General features: G+C 46.4%; 3 protein-coding genes and 2 long non-coding RNA genes across 11 annotated transcripts; 3 read left to right on the top strand and 2 right to left on the bottom strand.

The window, feature by feature from the left end:
- The first annotated feature begins 1,118 nt into the window (after nt 1-1,118).
- Nucleotides 1,119-7,771, top strand: LOC117865863 (uncharacterized). Of its 5 annotated transcripts, none has more exons than XR_011898468.1 (10): nt 1,119-1,434; nt 1,639-1,908; nt 2,036-2,809; nt 3,145-3,260; nt 3,361-4,405; nt 5,134-5,360; nt 5,497-5,555; nt 5,670-5,799; nt 6,137-6,261; nt 6,800-7,771. It is a non-coding gene; the product is annotated as an uncharacterized lncRNA (long non-coding RNA). The 5 variants fall into 5 exon arrangements; XR_011898467.1 differs by having other exon boundaries at nt 6,125-6,261; XR_011898466.1 differs by having other exon boundaries at nt 5,302-5,360; nt 5,670-6,261.
- On the bottom strand, nt 1,575-7,278 carry LOC140223057 (U-box domain-containing protein 33-like). 2 transcript variants are annotated; one of them, XM_072294433.1, is made up of 13 exons: nt 6,887-7,278; nt 6,214-6,338; nt 5,942-6,063; nt 5,553-5,657; nt 5,143-5,339; nt 4,494-4,666; nt 4,255-4,398; nt 3,841-4,137; nt 3,599-3,766; nt 3,455-3,520; nt 2,881-3,369; nt 2,020-2,790; nt 1,575-1,880 (listed from the first exon to the last, which is right to left on the bottom strand). In XM_072294433.1, exons 1-13 carry the CDS (start codon nt 7,143-7,145, stop codon nt 1,692-1,694), a joined length of 3,105 nt encoding a protein of 1,034 aa, XP_072150534.1. In that variant the 5' UTR covers nt 7,146-7,278; the 3' UTR covers nt 1,575-1,691. The 2 variants fall into 2 exon arrangements, with proteins under 2 accessions (XP_072150534.1, XP_072150537.1); XM_072294436.1 differs by having other exon boundaries at nt 4,494-4,651.
- Nucleotides 7,772-10,016: 2,245 nt separating the features above from the next.
- LOC140221684 (uncharacterized) lies at nt 10,017-11,311 on the top strand. The gene is made up of 2 exons (XM_072291418.1): nt 10,017-10,070; nt 10,113-11,311. The coding sequence occupies exons 1-2, from the start codon at nt 10,017-10,019 to the stop codon at nt 11,241-11,243; spliced, it is 1,185 nt and encodes a 394-aa protein (XP_072147519.1). The 3' UTR covers nt 11,244-11,311.
- Nucleotides 11,312-11,719: 408 nt separating this feature from the next.
- Nucleotides 11,720-14,715, top strand: LOC117865855 (uncharacterized). 2 transcript variants are annotated; one of them, XR_004642651.2, is made up of 4 exons: nt 11,720-11,959; nt 12,150-12,920; nt 12,993-13,037; nt 13,199-14,715. It is a non-coding gene; the product is annotated as an uncharacterized lncRNA (long non-coding RNA). The 2 variants fall into 2 exon arrangements; XR_004642647.2 differs by having other exon boundaries at nt 12,123-12,920.
- LOC117865845 (U-box domain-containing protein 36) lies at nt 12,334-15,817 on the bottom strand. Its single transcript, XM_034750089.2, has 7 exons — nt 15,392-15,817; nt 14,656-14,777; nt 14,399-14,520; nt 13,859-13,972; nt 13,566-13,710; nt 12,762-13,487; nt 12,334-12,662 (listed from the first exon to the last, which is right to left on the bottom strand). Exons 1-7 carry the CDS (start codon nt 15,573-15,575, stop codon nt 12,468-12,470), a joined length of 1,608 nt encoding a protein of 535 aa, XP_034605980.1. The 5' UTR covers nt 15,576-15,817; the 3' UTR covers nt 12,334-12,467.
- Nucleotides 15,818-16,225: the final 408 nt, after the last annotated feature.

Raw genomic sequence — 16,225 nt, 5'->3', positions numbered from 1 at the left:
AATACTATTTGGCGGCTGATAAGCTGGTTGAATAAGCTGAAACGAACAGGCTGAGTAGCGGTGCGTACAGCGCCGTGGCTGACAACGCTGTGGAACACGCGAGCCTGGGCATTTATGGCATTTATGTCAACATGGTCGGTTCTTCGCCCGTACTAAACATAAAATTTTTCCAACGAAAGATCAAAAGAAGGCGCTGACTCTCTCGCAGAAGAATTTCGCCGCCTCTGTTGTCTTCGCCGGCTTACGTTTCGAGCCCATTCTCCGGACATGGCCCGCTTGGTGCTTGGGCCTTTCCCAGCACTCCAGCAATGTTTTTTTTTTTTGAAAAAGAGCACTCGCATTCGCACTGGGGTCTTCTGCTAAAGCATCAGAGGATCGATTTCTTCCGGACAAATTTGGCAGCGAAATCGAAACTCTGAAGAACAGGTTCATCGGCATCTTAATGGGCAGGCGTGCAAACCGTGCATGCAGTTGGAACTTGGAAGAGATTGCACAACACACTAGAGCATAGCCCCATCGATTGGGTAGGTCCGTAGGTTGCGGATGCTGTATATCACCGCCGCTGTGTCGACCTGCGCGGCTCCGGCGTGAGCTCAATCGCGTGGCTCGGATGCCGGCGAACCAAGCGCATGCTTCCTGCATTGCCGCGGGTGCGCACTGCGCAGAGAAGTAGAGAACTGGACAGTGCTAGGGCTTGAGCGAGGGGAGGGATGGCTGTAGCGGGAATTTGCGGTTCCATCCATGGCGGAAGGCGAGTAGGACGGCGGCGCCGGCGCGACGCCGGCGGACGGTCGGATGGTGCTGCCGGGGAGCAGAGAGAGAGATCAGGGATATCTTTGCAAATAACCAGGGTCTTTGTACAAATATTTGGATCGCCATTAATAACCACGATCCAAATTAGGGGTTTATATGTAAAGTATCAGGGTCTTTGTGTAAATATTCGGATCGCCATTAATAACCGCGATCCAAATCAGGGGTATATATGAAAATAACAAGGGTATTTCTGGAAAAAATCGGATCGCGACTATTAATCGCGATCAAATAAGGGTCTATTTGAAAATAACCAGGGTCTATTTTGAAAATATTCGGATCGCGATTAATAGTCGCGATCAAATTAGGGTCCTATTCACAAATTTTTGGGGCCGGTAACCGGCAACGGCAAGGTCGCCGGCGCCGCTAGCTCCGCCTCCGCCTCCGCCACCATCGGCCCCTGGTCCCTGGCTCCCTGGCTCCCTGCCTCCAGCTTCCATCGCGAGCCACTTACGGCTCTAGCTCCTCCGACTTTCCAATTACCCTTGACCTCTGGACGATGGGACCAGCAGACGACGAGGATTCCGGCGATTCCGGTGGGAGAATCACCAAACTCCGACGAGCCTGGGGGTCGTTCGGCGCACCACTGCGGCACCAACCCTTGCCCACGGTTCGCGAAGACAGGTGAGGATCCGCTTCCACGCTTGTACGAGTAGTTTTCAATTGGTTTCATATTGCAAGACGCGCCATGCTCCGGATACCATAAATCCCTCCCTCACCCCCCCCCCCCCCCCCCCCCCCCCCCCCCCCCCCTCTTCCCTTCCTTACACCAATTTGCATGCTACTAAAACAAAACTCAGTACAATACCCTATTCACACTATTCACAGCTGGATGAAGCATCTGGCGTGAGCTGCTGCTGCACCCGCGTCCAGTGAATGAGTCACCTCCGGTTCTGTTGCTGTTGCCATTCGAGAATCGCTGAACGGAGCGCCTTGTTTGGGGTGAGCGTGCGGTTTGCTAGTCTCAGGTTTGTCATCGGCGATGTGTCGGCCGCGTCAAGCCATCCCCTGATTGCTTCGGCTTCGTATGTGAACCCATCTGCTGCCATGTGGGGATCACTCATCACTTCCTGTCCACCATGCATCAGATAAAGAGGGGTAAATTCAGAATCTAGATGCTTCAGTCCCATGTATTTAAACTGCTATTGGCAAATCATTGGTTCATGTTTTTTTGTTCCTATATATTTGTGGTTTTGGTGAATCACGAACCTGAAAAATTGGACAGATGAAGTGTGATGGAGGGGGAGCATCTGAAGGTGATGCAAATCGAGATGGCCCAGTGGGCAGGCAAGCAGCTTTCATCAGTTGCTCGATCACCACCCATACTTCCCCTGCGAGATTTGGCTGGCGCCCCCAGCTCAAGGTGATGCATCTAAGCCCAAGCTGTGCCATCTGGTTGGCCTGCATCAATGGCCAGTCCCCTGCGGAGGCATCAATGATAGAATGCAGGTTACCTTTCTCCATTGCTTCTTCCACTATTTCACCAATCTGTTGCTTTGATCTCCCTGTCAGTAGGCGAAGGATGATAATGCCGAATGAGTTCACGTCGGACCACAGCATGAGCTCTCTTGCTGACTTGAATTCACCATTGTCCATACAGCAAAGTGTCCCCTTATGGTTCTTTGTAGGGTGATGTTGCAGGTTGGTGGTTGGTAAGTCGGGTTGTCTGAGAAGGTGGCAGATGCCCAAGTCTCCCACCTTGCTGACAAAGTTGGCATCAAGGAGAATGTTCCCCAGATTTAGATCACCGTGAACAATTGGATAAGGCTTATGTGAGTGGATGAAGGCTAAAGCTGAGCATATCTCCCCAATGATCCGCGTGCGCACCTTCCATGTCAGAGGTGGCATGTGTTTCTTGCATGAGAGCCAGTCCTCGAGGCTACCATTTGGGAGGAATTCGTACACGAGCGCGAAATCATCCGGGCATGCTCCCATCAGTGTGACGAGATTAGGATGCCTGACTCTACTGAGGACAGCAACCTGCAGGAGTGATGCCCAGGTACAACAATAATGTCACTGCTCATTCTGAAAAGGGGCGCTACAGAATTGAAGGGAAGTAATGTCAATTACCTCTTGATAAAACTTTGCCTGCCCTTTTAAGCTTCGTGGATGGAACAACTTTATTGCTACATTTGTGTTGCGGATAAAACCTTTATAGATGCTTGCAAATCCATCTTCGCTAATCTTAAATTCTGCATCAAATCCGTTGGTTGTTTTCTGCAGCTCGACAAATGAGAACCCGGTGTATGGAGTTTCATTTGTCACTGAGGCACTTTGCTTGTTCTTTTGGCGCAGCTCTTTGGCTTCTATAACTGCAGTGTCTCTCTCATGCAGTAACTTGTCATACTTTACCTGGAGCTCTTGGAAAAGCTGTTTGCTGTTTGCATCCTTTTCTTCATGGACTTTCACAGCAGACTTGATCTCAGCCATATGTTTGCCATGTATCTCATGTAACTTTCTTTTTGTTGCTTGAATTTCTTCCTTCTGTCTTGCCATTGTCTCCTCCATTGTTTCCTGTTTTTTCAACTGACGTATCTGCTGATTCTCCAGGTCTTTAATCTGTACGGGCATTCAACATTTTGGTGACGACCTGCATTTTGTATTACAGACCACGATGGTGCAGAAAAGGAAGAAGAAAACTTACCCTTTGAAGATATGAGAGCATATCTCTTTCCGCTTTTCTTCTTCTGTTAGTTTCTTCAGACGCATCCTTTTCAAAAGATCGGTCAGATATTCTGAACAATTTTCAGCAACACACTGAATCTTAATAACATACTGTCAAACTTACAACTTGTTCCAGTCTGATCCTCTGCTCTTTTGCGTCCTGGAAGTCGTAATATAGTTTATCTCGTTGTCTCTTTGTTTCTTCAATCTCTGTCCTCTGTCTTGCTATCTTCTCTTCCATATATTCCCTCTGTGCCTTCTCATTTTGGAGCAAACTCTCCACCTCTTTAACCTGTAAGAATACTTTACATTTTGTATCACGTGCTTCCTTAGTTGAATCGTAGACTCCTGGTACAAATTGCTTACTCTCTGAAGTGTCGAAAGCAGATCCATTTCGATCTTTTGGCATTTCTTAGATTCCTCACATGATTGTTTTATAAAATATTCAGTAATTTCTTCCACATGATCTTTTGCAGCAGATTTAATTTGTGTTATACGTTGTTCAAGCATAAGGTTATACTTTTTTGAATCCTGTAATTCATCAGATAATGTGCATAGTCGCCTTCTCATTTCTTCAATCTGCAGCCTCTGTCTGGCAAACGTCTTCTCAATTTCTTTTCTCTGGCTCACCTCTTGAAGATAAGAATCTTCTGACTCTTTAATCTGCAAGGAGATTTTGGTGGTTTGTGTTGTTCAATATGATGGTTCGGGGTTCTATTTTCATTACTTTACTTTACAGATAATGCAAGCTGCAGTCTGAACCCATAAATGAAATCTTACTCTTTCAAGTGCTGAATGCAGGTCCATTTCAGCTTTGCCTATTTTATGAGACTTATCATCAGCTTGATCCAGCAACAGCTTAGCTTCACTACATAGATCTTGAAGTTTCCCATACATTTCTTCATCTACACTGGGTTCGTCTTCCTGTAAGGTACCATCAGCAAAAGTCTTAATTTATTTTGGACCTTAATATATAGTGATAGCATTCTCATTTACAATACTTACAATAATGTACATACCTGATTATATGCTGATTCTAGCAGCAAGTAGACATTATCAGATTCTTGTGTAGGAGAATGCAGGACTGGTGTTAGTTCATTTGCATCACCGATAATTGGAGGTAGAGCAGCAGTTCCGGAGAAATTGGCAGCAGCATCAATTCTTGATGACCCATACACTGTCATTCCCCAATCTGGAGTTATCATTAAAATGAAAAACCAACATGACTACCTTTAAAAGAAAATTGGACTGCATGGCTAAAACCAGTTTTATTTGCTCGGATAGAAACTGTTCCTCTTTCTGGACACATTTCACATATGAGCATGGTTATTTTTTCACGTTCTAAAAATGGTTGGTTTGACTTCCTGCGCCAATATTAACCCAATAATTTTTTTTGGATCATCACTTTGAACATAGATAAAGAATATAATATACAAAAATACAGAAGTTGTAATGTCTTGAATCTATTTGTGAACACTATTGATGCCTAAAATTCATGTTAGATCACTTTACAAACTAAATTCCAATCTCTCATGCCTTCATTCTGCTAATATGGAGGTTTTATTTGTAAGCGTAGAATCATCTGCTTGCATATTTGAGCCCAAAAAACCACGGAGACATTATTTGGCAATGACATATTATCATTCCATATGTATTCAGGATGATCACCTCCAAAAAGATAATCCCAATCTGTCATTTCTGTTGCAACCAATGAGCTTGAAGTGTACCCTTTGGAGCTTGATACTTCATATTCCAACTCAGCGGGTGCCATTGATCCCATTTGGCTTGATATGCTGTATGCTGGTGCCATTGGTGCATTTTTTGCAGGTGATGGAAGTATTGCAGGAAGGCTTTCAGTTGCTTCCCTGTAAGTTTTGATAAGCAAGGTCAGTAAATTTTCAGCCATTTGGAGCACTAGTGCACTGGAATTAGTGCTCCCTATATTTTGAACTGGAGCAACCAGAGTTATATTTCTTGTTAAGGACACAGTCTCCCAGTTGAACTTGAATGTACTATTTGTAGATATAAAAGCCTGAAAGTACCAAAATTGCTGGTGTCAATTGTACTTCGTCCTTTACCTGGTACATATCAAATGCCCTTTACAAGTAAACCATATCTTGCATGATGGAACTGCTGTCTCCATAAGCTTGAGTGCTGTCTTTGACTTTGGTGTGTTCATTTCTCTACAATTACAGACCATCTGTTAGAATGTGCGATCATGAGGTATACTCTTAAGAAACTTCTTGCTCTAAGCATGCTAGCTTCTACGGAGTAACACATTTCTTGGAAGGAGAGCAACAAAAAAGAAATCTTTGAGTATTTCAGGTACTTCAGTTCAATAGTATGCTGTTACTCTCATTAATCATTCAGAATCACAGAAGGGAGATGCATATTCATCTTATGTATGCTCCCAATTTTAGAAAACAGGTTGATGAGAAACACTAGATTAATTTGCTTTGATCCATACTTTGAGAAGTGTTGGTCTGCAGCTGCTCCCATTACAAGCTCGGTGATGTTATGAAGGATGATGAGTTCCTCAAGTCCTTGAGCAACATTATCCATCTCAATTATTACTTTCTCACAACCAACCTGGAACAGTAGAATATCATGTTCATCTTATCAAGCTCATTTAGTGTTGAGACTGCAGTAGTGAAAATTGCAGGTTTTCCGTTAATTCATGAGGGGGTGGTACAACCCAGCTAGCTAGCGGCTACAACAAAGCGATGCAGGACAGGGCACCTCTATGTCTTCCCTTGTGCGTTTTGCTATTTGAACATATGCATTCAGGTTCTTCTCTGCCTTTGCTCGCTTGAGCTTCCTGTACTCCTTGATTTCTTCTGGTTTCATGCTGGTATGATCCCTCACTGAAATATAACAGAAAGCACAAGCTGTTTAACTTAAACAAGTGTAAGATGCAAGCATTCCCATTCTACGCAAAAGATGCAAAAAATACTTCTCACGCTTAGAAGTGTGAAGGGGGCAAAGGGGGGATTTTCTGTTTTACCCCAAACACTGTTGTTCTGATATTCACACACTAATTTTTTTATAAAAAAAAAGAAAATCTAGAAACACTTACATTGATTGAGAGGAAAAGGAAATTCTGTATGGAGTGTAAATCAGTTTAGCATTTGCGGGTATGAAAATTGTGATAGATGCGACAATTTCCTTACGTATAACAAATGCAATTGCTTTCAGAATTCAAATACAAAGAGGATGCAAATTCATGCTTGCGCTTTGGCTGATATGGATGATATTATTGGTTATATCATGAATGCTTTTGAGTACAGTAACTGAGCACTGGTCGTGATGCTCCTGCATAATCCAGGCTGCACAGCGCAAGTCTCCCGTGCCCCTCATGAAGAAGAGGAAAGACTAAGGAGGCACGGGGTCACGAAAGAAACCGAAAACTTACTCCTGGCGATCGCTCGTGCGGGGCTGTGGACATGGACGATCACAACCTCGGAACCGTCCCTGACCAAGTTGTGCAGCGCCCACAGCAGGGTGCTCCTCCCGTCGCCGACATCCTCGGGCACCGCGACGAACACCTTGTCCTCGGCGTCGTCGTCGGGCTCGTCCGCCAGCGAGCCCGCCGACGAGGTGGCGGGGCTGCCCCGTGCGCTCCACAGCGGCTGCTCCCACGCCTCGTGCTCTCCGCCGCCGCGCTCCTCCATTTGCAGACGCCTCGCTCTCTACGATCAGCGCAGGAGCCCGGTGTGGCGTGCTGTGAGTTCGTAGCACCCTGCAGAGTAGTAGATCCTTAGAGGAAATCGGAGAGGCCAGAAGGAAAGGGACGTACCGGGTGGCGTGTCAATGCCCGATAATGTTCGCCTGCATTGACCCGCCAATTAACAACCCAAAGTCGCCGCCACGTTGCGCCAAGACTCTTCACCCGCATTGGCCACAGGACGCGAGCATGGCGAGCTCAGACGTGGCCTGCTGATGCTGGCATGATTCATGGTTTGCGTGTGGGCCCGTAACCGACTTGAACGGCCAACCAAAACCAACGACATGGCGTTACGTTGCAAGTCAGTGGAATTTTAGAGTTTGCAAATTGGTGTGATGATTCATGAACCACCCCCACTGTGAAACATTCAACGGCAACATTCAACGCCGCGCGCAAGTTTTTTACTCTTATGGCCCAAGAAAAATTCTGAAATTCCAGGAGGTAGTTGGGCCAGACTTTGGGAGCGCATCACAAGATTTCACACACTGAGAGACTATTGGATAATAATGTAATAAAGTGACGACCACTCTATGCGTTAGGATGAAAAAGAAAGATATCCAATAAATATGAAGACATCGGTGTTGTCGCAAAAATAATATGCTGAGATTTTTTTGGAAAAAAGGGAGGTTAACTAGGCGACATAAGATTACAATCTTGTTCAACTAGGCCTACAGCACACGTAGGTGCGCATCCTAGCCAAGCTGCAGAATGGCATGTCCGCCTAGCTAACTAAGCTAAATTATTTGCTATCATGTTACACTCTCTTTTAACCAGAACTATCTCCAAGTTGGCAAGCAACTGCTTAAGGTCATTGGCTTCCTGCACCACAAAGCTGACCTGCGATCTATCCTCTCTACTCCTCGAAGCTTGGTTTATCTGGGCACAATCCATCTCCGATATCACTGAGCCCGGAGTCCACTCTCCCGCTAAGCGGATTCCTTCAACACATGCTCTGGCCTTAGCTTCAACCGCGCTCGCGCAGTGGAAGAGAACCCTCCATGCCGTGAAGATTACCTCGCCCTTGTGATTTCACGCTATTACGCCCACCCCTGCCTCACCTGTTTGGGGCACAAAGGAGCCATCAACATTCACCTTAACCAAATCCCTTGGAGGACTCCATCTTGACTTGGATTTCTCCTTTCTGATGGGCAAACTGTCTTCCCTTTTCCTTTTAGAAAAGAAACGAAGAATTTTTGCCATAACAACAATATCTCTCTCCAGAAACTTTGCCAGATGATTGATTCATAACTCTCAGCAGAACATTATAAAGAGTGGAAAAAATAAAACAAAGCAGAACACAGAGAAAATGACTATAACAAAATCTCAATGCCGCATTGAAGATACGTGTTTAGCGATTGTAATCATGTATCATATGCAAGAGTATATTATTTTGCACCATACCGACGACTTCAGCACACAGGATTATATTTCTTATTTGCATAAGCCATAAGGTAGCGTTCATGGTTGACTTGCCGCATGCATCGGTCGTCTATCCATGATTGATCGAAGGGGTGAGGGCCACCAACATTCGGGGTTGCACACAGGACACTTGGCCTTGCACTCTTCAAGCGTCTGGTGGCAATCCTCCGCTCGATCTATATTCCCACAGCAGTAGCAGTCCTGCTAGCCATGACCGAAATCGTTGCAGGACACGTGCATGCAAAATATCATGCAGATCTTATCGTTATCATCTAGTGATGTAGAATGATCAGCATAAACCATAGTAGTTTGAACTTCTAGTGGCTGCGGGCGACCTGTTATCACAATTTGGAGTTCATTAGTATGTCACTGCACCCTAGTAATCCAAAATGGACAAACTGTATGTAAAAATTAAGGGCAATCGTCTTCCCTTATAAACCCAAACATCTCTATTCTAAATGTCATCAAACGCTAAAACTTTTGAAAATAAGGCCTGTCTCACAATCAGCCTGCTCAACGCCTCAACCTACGGATCCAATCGACAAACTGCTGATTCAATTGAAAAAGGCAGGGGAAAAGATGCTACATCCAAAGCCTGAAAGCCATCGTGAATTCAGTGATGAAACAACAATGTCCCAATGTACTTACACTCTGCCGAAGTTACGCAGCAGCTAAAGAGTACAGCGAAGATCATCAGGTCCAACAGCCCACCGCCCTTCATATTAGATGTTTCTTCTTCACCACTAAATCGCATTAGGAGTCGCCCCTCTCCATATATACAGGGTCAGAAACTCCCTGCATTTGAGAATGCTATAGTGGACAATCATGCATGGATGGTACTTACCTTACCGGTTAGCATACTTGCGCATTCCCGTTAGAAGAGTGCAACCACTAAAATGGATGAGATGACAGTATTGTTGATGACAAGCATCACATCTGCCGTGGCCTGTGCCTAGTTCTTTTTATCTTTTATTTTTGATTTGATCGGCCATGTTCCTAGTTTCGAATTGCAATTATGGGACAGAGAATACACGTATGCATGTTTAGTGCGAGAGCACGCGCGTATTTTACTCCGTCTCCATGAGGACATCGTCGTCCCTCCTCTCAATCCGGCGGCGCGTCCTCCATCCATCATCCTCCACCGAAATCAGAGGTCTAAACCACACCTATCCGCCAATTGTCTGGATCAGCACCGCCAGCCATGGCCAGTGTCCAAGCACGCAGCCGTGGCGGCTCTCGTGGTCGCCGCGGATATGGCGGAAACCTACCCCCGCGGGCGTCATCGTCCCGATCCTATCGTCCTCCGCCGCCGCCACCTTCTTTGCCGCCATGGGTCGTGCTGGATCCCTATGTGGATCTGGAGGACACGGCTCCCCCTGTCAAAGGGGAGGCGTGGGCGATGGTCGACTGCGCGAGCAGGAAGGCCTACGGCTGCGGGGAGCACGGCCAGAAGGTGCTGGATGGTCTAACCCTCTACGTGCGCTTCATCGAGTAGCCGATCTCGGATCTCTCTACCGCCTTGTACATCCAAGCGAACGGCGACGCGCGTCAAGGCCTCCGAGCGGAGTTCGGCGAGGGCGACGACGGACCTCCCATCCACATCGACGGCGACGACCTGTACGCCAAGGGCTTCGTCGAGGCCTCCGACGAGAACCGCATCGTTCTCACTGTGGACTTCCGCCTCCACTACATCAGCAGGCGCACCTACTACCTCATCTACGACGCCGCCGACATGTCGCTCTCGATGATCCCCTGCGCGCCGGACGACGAACACCCGATCGCGGCCTCGTCCACGCTGAAGCCTCTCCCCTTGCGCCGCGACGATGGCGGCTACGACCTGGCCGTGTTGGCAAAAAGGCGGGTGCCCCCCGTGGAGGAAGAAGGCTTCAGCACTCTCGAGGACATCCTCTGCGTCTGGACGCCGGAGGCCAAAGAAGAGCAACCGTGGCGGGTGCATCTGAGGCGCTACCCGGCAGAGGTCCAGCATCCCTTCTCAGCGGAGGTGATGTTCGCATTCGAAGGGAAGGCCTTTTTCGTCGACCTCTCGCTAGGCCTCCTGTACTGCAACCTGCCTGCCGCCACTGACGGCTCTGTCGTGGAGCTCCACTTCATCCCATTACCCCAAGCGATCCCGGTCGACCTCAAGTGTGACAAGACCAAGCCTGAGGACATGGGGGCTTTGTATCCGGACAGGACCATGGGTTGCGTCGGGGGCTCCATCAAGTTCGTCTGCATCGATCGCACTCCTCCTAGGAAATATGGCGATGCGGAGCTGACCGTGTGGACGCTGGACCCGGATCTCTCTAAGAAGCATTGGCAGAAAGACACGGGATTCCCGGTGAGACACATATGGGGACTGCCCAGCTTCAAGACCCCACCCCGCCCAGCTTGCCTTTCATGGAGCCCAAGTGCCCAGTCCTTATGCGGGACGGTACCCTCTGTCTCCTGCTGCCTAACAAGCGCCGTAAGACATGGCATTCCATGGCTGATTTCATCTTCAACCTTGACCCCTACAGCACGCCGCTTGATCTCAGATGGAGTGGACGCATCCGTGGCTATCGTTACGATCCTCCTTTCATGTTGCCATCAGATTTCTTCAAGAAGCTCGTTGTTCCCTTTCCGATGAAGGGTGGCATCGTGATGTAAAGCTAGCGGCTGCTGGAACTGGAGTCTATGGCTACGTACCGTGCTACTGCTATCTACTTTAATTTTGAGATTTGCCTCATCTGCTACCTGATGCACTTGTGAAACTTGTTCATTAATTCTGCTGTGCTAAGTCTATCTATGATTATGAACATGCCTTTTGCAATGATATGTCATATGAGGTGTTTGTTCATCCTTTCGTGATTTGTGCTAGATCTATCTATGAATATGAACATGCGCTTTTGCAATGATATGAGGTGCTTGTTTATCCCAAAAAAACTTTAAACTGATCTGGTGGGTTCGCCAATGCGGCCCGTTAGTATTTATTGGGCTGCATCCACGGTTGTAGGTCAGGATGGGCCTTTTCCTAAAAAGGCTATTATGGACCTAGGAAATTTTAGGTAACGGGCCAAGCTCTTAGGCCAGCGTAAATCGTTACGACCCATCCGCGCGCTCCGCCCACCACTCGGACGGCTGGCAAGTGGCAACCGGCGGGCGGCGGCCGCCGCGGTCGCCCTCGCCCAGACCTTGCGGTGCCGCACTCCGGACTGCACTGAGCCGCTGCTCCGGCTTGCCGCTTGCCCGCTTCCCACCGCTGCCTTCTTCTACGTGGTCGCCTCCGCCGTCACCCCTCGTGCTCTCCACTCGCCCCCGTCCAGTACTGTTGCACATGGAGGTGGATCTGGTTCCTCCCGCGAGGTACGCCGAATTTTCAATCGACTTCGATTAAAATGGTGCGCCTTATGCCATTTCCACAGCACTAAATTCACCCGTTTATTTTTCTTTCTTCATTTGAACAAAGTTTTTCCCCTAAAATGTCAGTCTGAATTCTATAGCTCTAAACTACACGCACAATTTACAGTTAGATAAAGTTTCCAATGACGTGCAGCTGCATTCCGGTTCAGAAAATGGTCATGTCCGGTGCTGCAGCTGAAGTAGCTGTTGCTGTTGCCACTCGAGGATCGCCGAGCGCAGCACCCTGTTCGGGGTCAGCTCGCAGTGCTCGAGCTTGAGGCTCGTCATCGGTGGCCACTCGGTCCGGTCCGGTGTTGTTGGTTGTTACATGCGGAGGCGGATCAGAATTTATTCCATATTTCCACGCACGATCTAAGAGAGGTGATCATGTCACAGTTTGCAATCGGGTTCAAGCAAAAATGGATCGCACTTTCTTTGCTCCTCAAATCTCAAACCCAAACTCGAGTGGCGGTCATGTCGAGTGCTGTTGCTGCTGTTGCCACTCAAGAATTGCCGAACGGAGCGCCCTGTTTGGGGTCAGCACGGAGTGAGAGAGTTTCAGATTGGTCATCGGTGATGTGTCGTGCCCGCTGTCGAGCCATCCCCTGATTTCTTCGCCTCCATAGGTGAACCCATCTGCTGCAACGTGTGGATCGCTCATCACCTCCTGTAAACCATCCATGACACGAAACGAGTTTCACATTTGGATCTGAACCATCTATTGTTGTAGCAAGAAACTCGCGATTCTTTCCAGTAAGTAACTCACCTGAGAGATTGGACATACAAAGTATGATGGTGGGGAAGTGCTATCTGCCTCAGATGCTGATGACAGCAAGCTCTTCCTGCGCAAGTCTACAGCTTCAGTTAATGCTGCCTGTAGATCTTTCTGCAGCGTCTCCTTGTCTGACTGAAGCAGCTCGACAAGGTACTTGCTCGTTGTCAACTCCTCTTCATAGTCTTTTCTTGCAGACTGAATATCTGTTATGCACCGGTTTAGGTCGTGATGCAGCTTCTTATTGTCTGCTTGAAGCTTTTTGACGAGGTAATTGCTCGTTACCAGCTCCTCTTTGTGATCTTTTCTTGCAGACTCCATTTCTGTTATGCATTGCTTCAACTCTCGCTGCAGCTTCTTTTTGTCTGCCTGAAGCATTTTGACGCGACTCTTGCTCACTGCCAACTCCTCTTTGTGATCTTCCCTTGCAGATTCCATTTCTGTTATGCGCTGCATGAGCTCTTGCTGCAGATTCTCATTGTCTGCTTGAAGTATTTTGATAAAGTTATTGCTTGTTATCAACGCCTCTTTGTGATTTTTTCTAGCAGTCTCCATTTCTGTAATGCGCCACTTCAGCTCTTGTACATCATCTAGTTGATCATAAATTGCTTCAAACTTTCTTATCATTTCCCTAACTTCTTGCCTGTCTCGCAGGTACTGTTCCTCAATTGCTTGCCGCCCCCAAATCTCATGCTGATGCAACATTTTCCACTCTCCAATCTGTACAGTAGACAGTTTATCTTTTACCAATAGATAACCATTGCAATTTGATTATGAATTCCTGAAATAAATATTTACCATTTGAAGAGCAGAAAACAGATCTTGTTCTGCTTTTCTTCGCTTGGTTGATTCTTCATGTGCCAGTTCCCTGAAGTACTGAACTTCAATAAGTGCCTCTTCAGTTGGTGGTGGCAGCTTTGCAAAAGATTTTCCATTTCCTTCCCTATCACAGTTGACTGGTGAGATTAAAAAAAGTTTCATCTACTACTTCATTGATATTATCTTTTTGTAGGTCATTGGTATCAATATCATAAAAGTCTAATAAAGTTGCTGTGTATATCGAGCTAATGGGCAACCAAGGATAACCCTACCTGGTGCATACCAGATGTCCTTTGCAGGTAAACCATATCTTGCATGATTCCTTTGCTGCCTCCATCAGTCTGCATGCTGTTTTGGACCAGTTGAGCCTCCAGGAAAGTAAAGCACTGTGGCCACAGTAAAAAACTATCAATATTGCCCCATGTTGACATAATATGGTTTCAAGAATACAAATTTAACAGTCAAATTTTGCTGTTATAGAAAAATTGGAAATGTCAACACAATAATTCATAACTGTTGTGCCATTGCTATTTTCTCTCGACCGTTAGTGAGAAATATATCTTTGTGTTTTTGTCATGTTTCGCTGTTCTATCCAAAGAAAAGTTTGCAATAGATCAACTTTTGTAGTGGATATTATAATATTATATTTTATAATTACCATTTCACTATCAACTGCTAGATGGTATTAAGGGTGGGATCTGCCGTGCATATATTTCTGTTCCATGTTTAAATTTGTACAGGTGGGCAAACGAAGGAGCTTTGTAGTTCAGCACCAAAGCGTGTGCCATGAAAGATGGTATTGTGATCCATACTTCGAGTAGCGTCCATCTGCTGCTGCTCCCATAACAAGATGCGTGATTCCGTGAAGAGCGATAAGCTCCTCAAGCCCTTTGGCGACTTCATCATTTTCAGTTGTTAATTTCTGACAACGGAACTGCGAAGCACAACAACAGAAGATCATGGCATTGTTGTTAAAATTATCCTTCTTGGGATTTGTCTCTTGATTGTGTAGACGGTTCGTCAGTTAGTTTTATGCTGAGGAAGATGTTACAGAGTTTGGGGATCGCACCTTTCGCCTTGTGCACATCAAAACATATTCATCTAGTTTCTCCTCTGCCTTTGCTCGCTCCTTCTTTCGGTGTGCGTCGACCACTTGTGGATTTATCATGGTGTGATGAACTTCTACCCCCACTAAAACAGCAGAAGGAAGTCTTGTTCAGAAGAGACTAAAAGAAAACTTCGCTTGAAAAAGCAGATCAATGAAGAATTTCTGACACCCTCAGTGCTTGTTTGGATAAAGAGGCATTAGGCCTAACTCTCGTGGATCGGGAAGGAACTTCCCTACCAATTCTGATGTATCTAGTAAATGAAATGCATACTCCTATCTTACAACCAGCAAACTTGCTCTTTTTAGAGAACTAGAAGGTGTAGTAGTTAGACACCGCAGGTACAAAGTTTTCTTTTCTTTTTACCTTACACATAGGGACACTAACAGCCAGGAAAATTTAGCGGCATGAAACAGTAGTTTATTACTCGTATTTTTAACGAAATTACAGTAAAATTTTGCTTTGTCACTAGGATTACATGACAGAACAGGCCAGTCGTATCATTTGTCTTGCACGCTAAAATCAAAGGCTTATTCGATTCTTTCAGCCAAACTCGACTGAACATCAATTTGTCTATGGAATGCTAAAAGAGTACTAGTATGCAATGCATAGGGCAGGAAAATCCTAATCTAGGGATTCAGATTTGCTGCCACGAAAAATCAACCCAAATAACGCAAACCTCGACGGACGGATACTTACTCACGCGTATGGTTTGCGCGGGGCAGTGGACATGTACAATCACGATCATGGCGCCCTCCTTGGCCAGGTTCTGCAGAGCCCACAGCAACGTGCCCCTCCCGTGCTCCTCGTCGACGGCCACGAAAACCTTGTCTACCGCCGCCGGCCTGCCCGATACGCGCACCACTCCGGCGGCACGCTCCATTCGAGACTCGAGACGGTGCTGGCACAGAGGCGTGCGGCAACGGCAACACCGCGGCGCCGATGGCCTCCGATCGCTATGCTCACAGCGATGAGGCAGTACTACTCTCCAGATCTCGTTCCCTTCCCAAACCAGAACAACTTGAACAAAGGAGGTCAATAGAAACTCCCAAAAAAAAGTTTCAGTCGGTCACCTCCTGCAAGCAAAACAAAATGAGATGAAGCTGATGTTAATTTTTTAAAAATCAGTGCTGACTTTATGATTGACCACCTCCATCTAGAGATGGGAATGAATTGATGTCCATGTCCAATATAGAGAAATCCAATTAAAATAAAAAAAATCCAATATCCAATCCCATCCTGGTGCAATATCTATATTAGATCTTTATTTTTGCACAAAATCCAAGTAACACCATACTTCAAAGTTCAAACAGAATACCAAACACATTTATGATTTGAGAGAAAAATAAAATCAAAATTTCAAATGGTAACACCCTATCCTCCAAAACCGTACCGCCCAACCTTTCCGAGAAGCGGGTACGTGTACACATATCACTCTACTTATACTTTCATTCTCGTTTCATGTAAAAAGGTTAACTCGAAGGTGTTATAGCTGGAGAAATAGCTCCACCCTTGTGTCGTCTAATAGGCGGT

The sequence above is a fragment of the Setaria viridis genome, chromosome 1 (assembly GCF_005286985.2).
Source record: "Setaria viridis chromosome 1, Setaria_viridis_v4.0, whole genome shotgun sequence".
Lineage (NCBI taxonomy): Eukaryota > Viridiplantae > Streptophyta > Magnoliopsida > Poales > Poaceae > Setaria > Setaria viridis.
This window is presented reverse-complemented; position numbering and strand designations above follow the sequence as displayed.

Bases quoted from the DNA above. Each gene is read 5' to 3' on its own strand.
- LOC140223057 (XM_072294433.1), bottom strand. From the start codon at position 7,145: ATGGAGGAGCGCGGCGGCGGAGAGCACGAGGCGTGGGAGCAGCCGCTG. The intron at 3,767-3,840 runs GTAAGCAATTTG...GTATTCTTACAG, and splicing joins TGCTTTCGACACTTCAGAGA to GTTAAAGAGGTGGAGAGTTT. The intron at 3,370-3,454 runs GTAAGTTTTCTT...ATGCCCGTACAG, and splicing joins TGCTCTCATATCTTCAAAGG to ATTAAAGACCTGGAGAATCA.
- LOC140221684 (XM_072291418.1), top strand. From the start codon at position 10,017: ATGGTCGACTGCGCGAGCAGGAAGGCCTACGGCTGCGGGGAGCACGGC. The intron at 10,071-10,112 runs GTGCTGGATGGT...TTCATCGAGTAG, and splicing joins GCGGGGAGCACGGCCAGAAG to CCGATCTCGGATCTCTCTAC.
- LOC117865845 (XM_034750089.2), bottom strand. From the start codon at position 15,575: ATGGAGCGTGCCGCCGGAGTGGTGCGCGTATCGGGCAGGCCGGCGGCG. The intron at 14,778-15,391 runs GTAAGTATCCGT...CTGCTGTTTTAG, and splicing joins CGCGCAAACCATACGCGTGA to TGGGGGTAGAAGTTCATCAC. The intron at 12,663-12,761 runs GTGAGTTACTTA...GATGGTTTACAG, and splicing joins TTGTATGTCCAATCTCTCAG to GAGGTGATGAGCGATCCACA.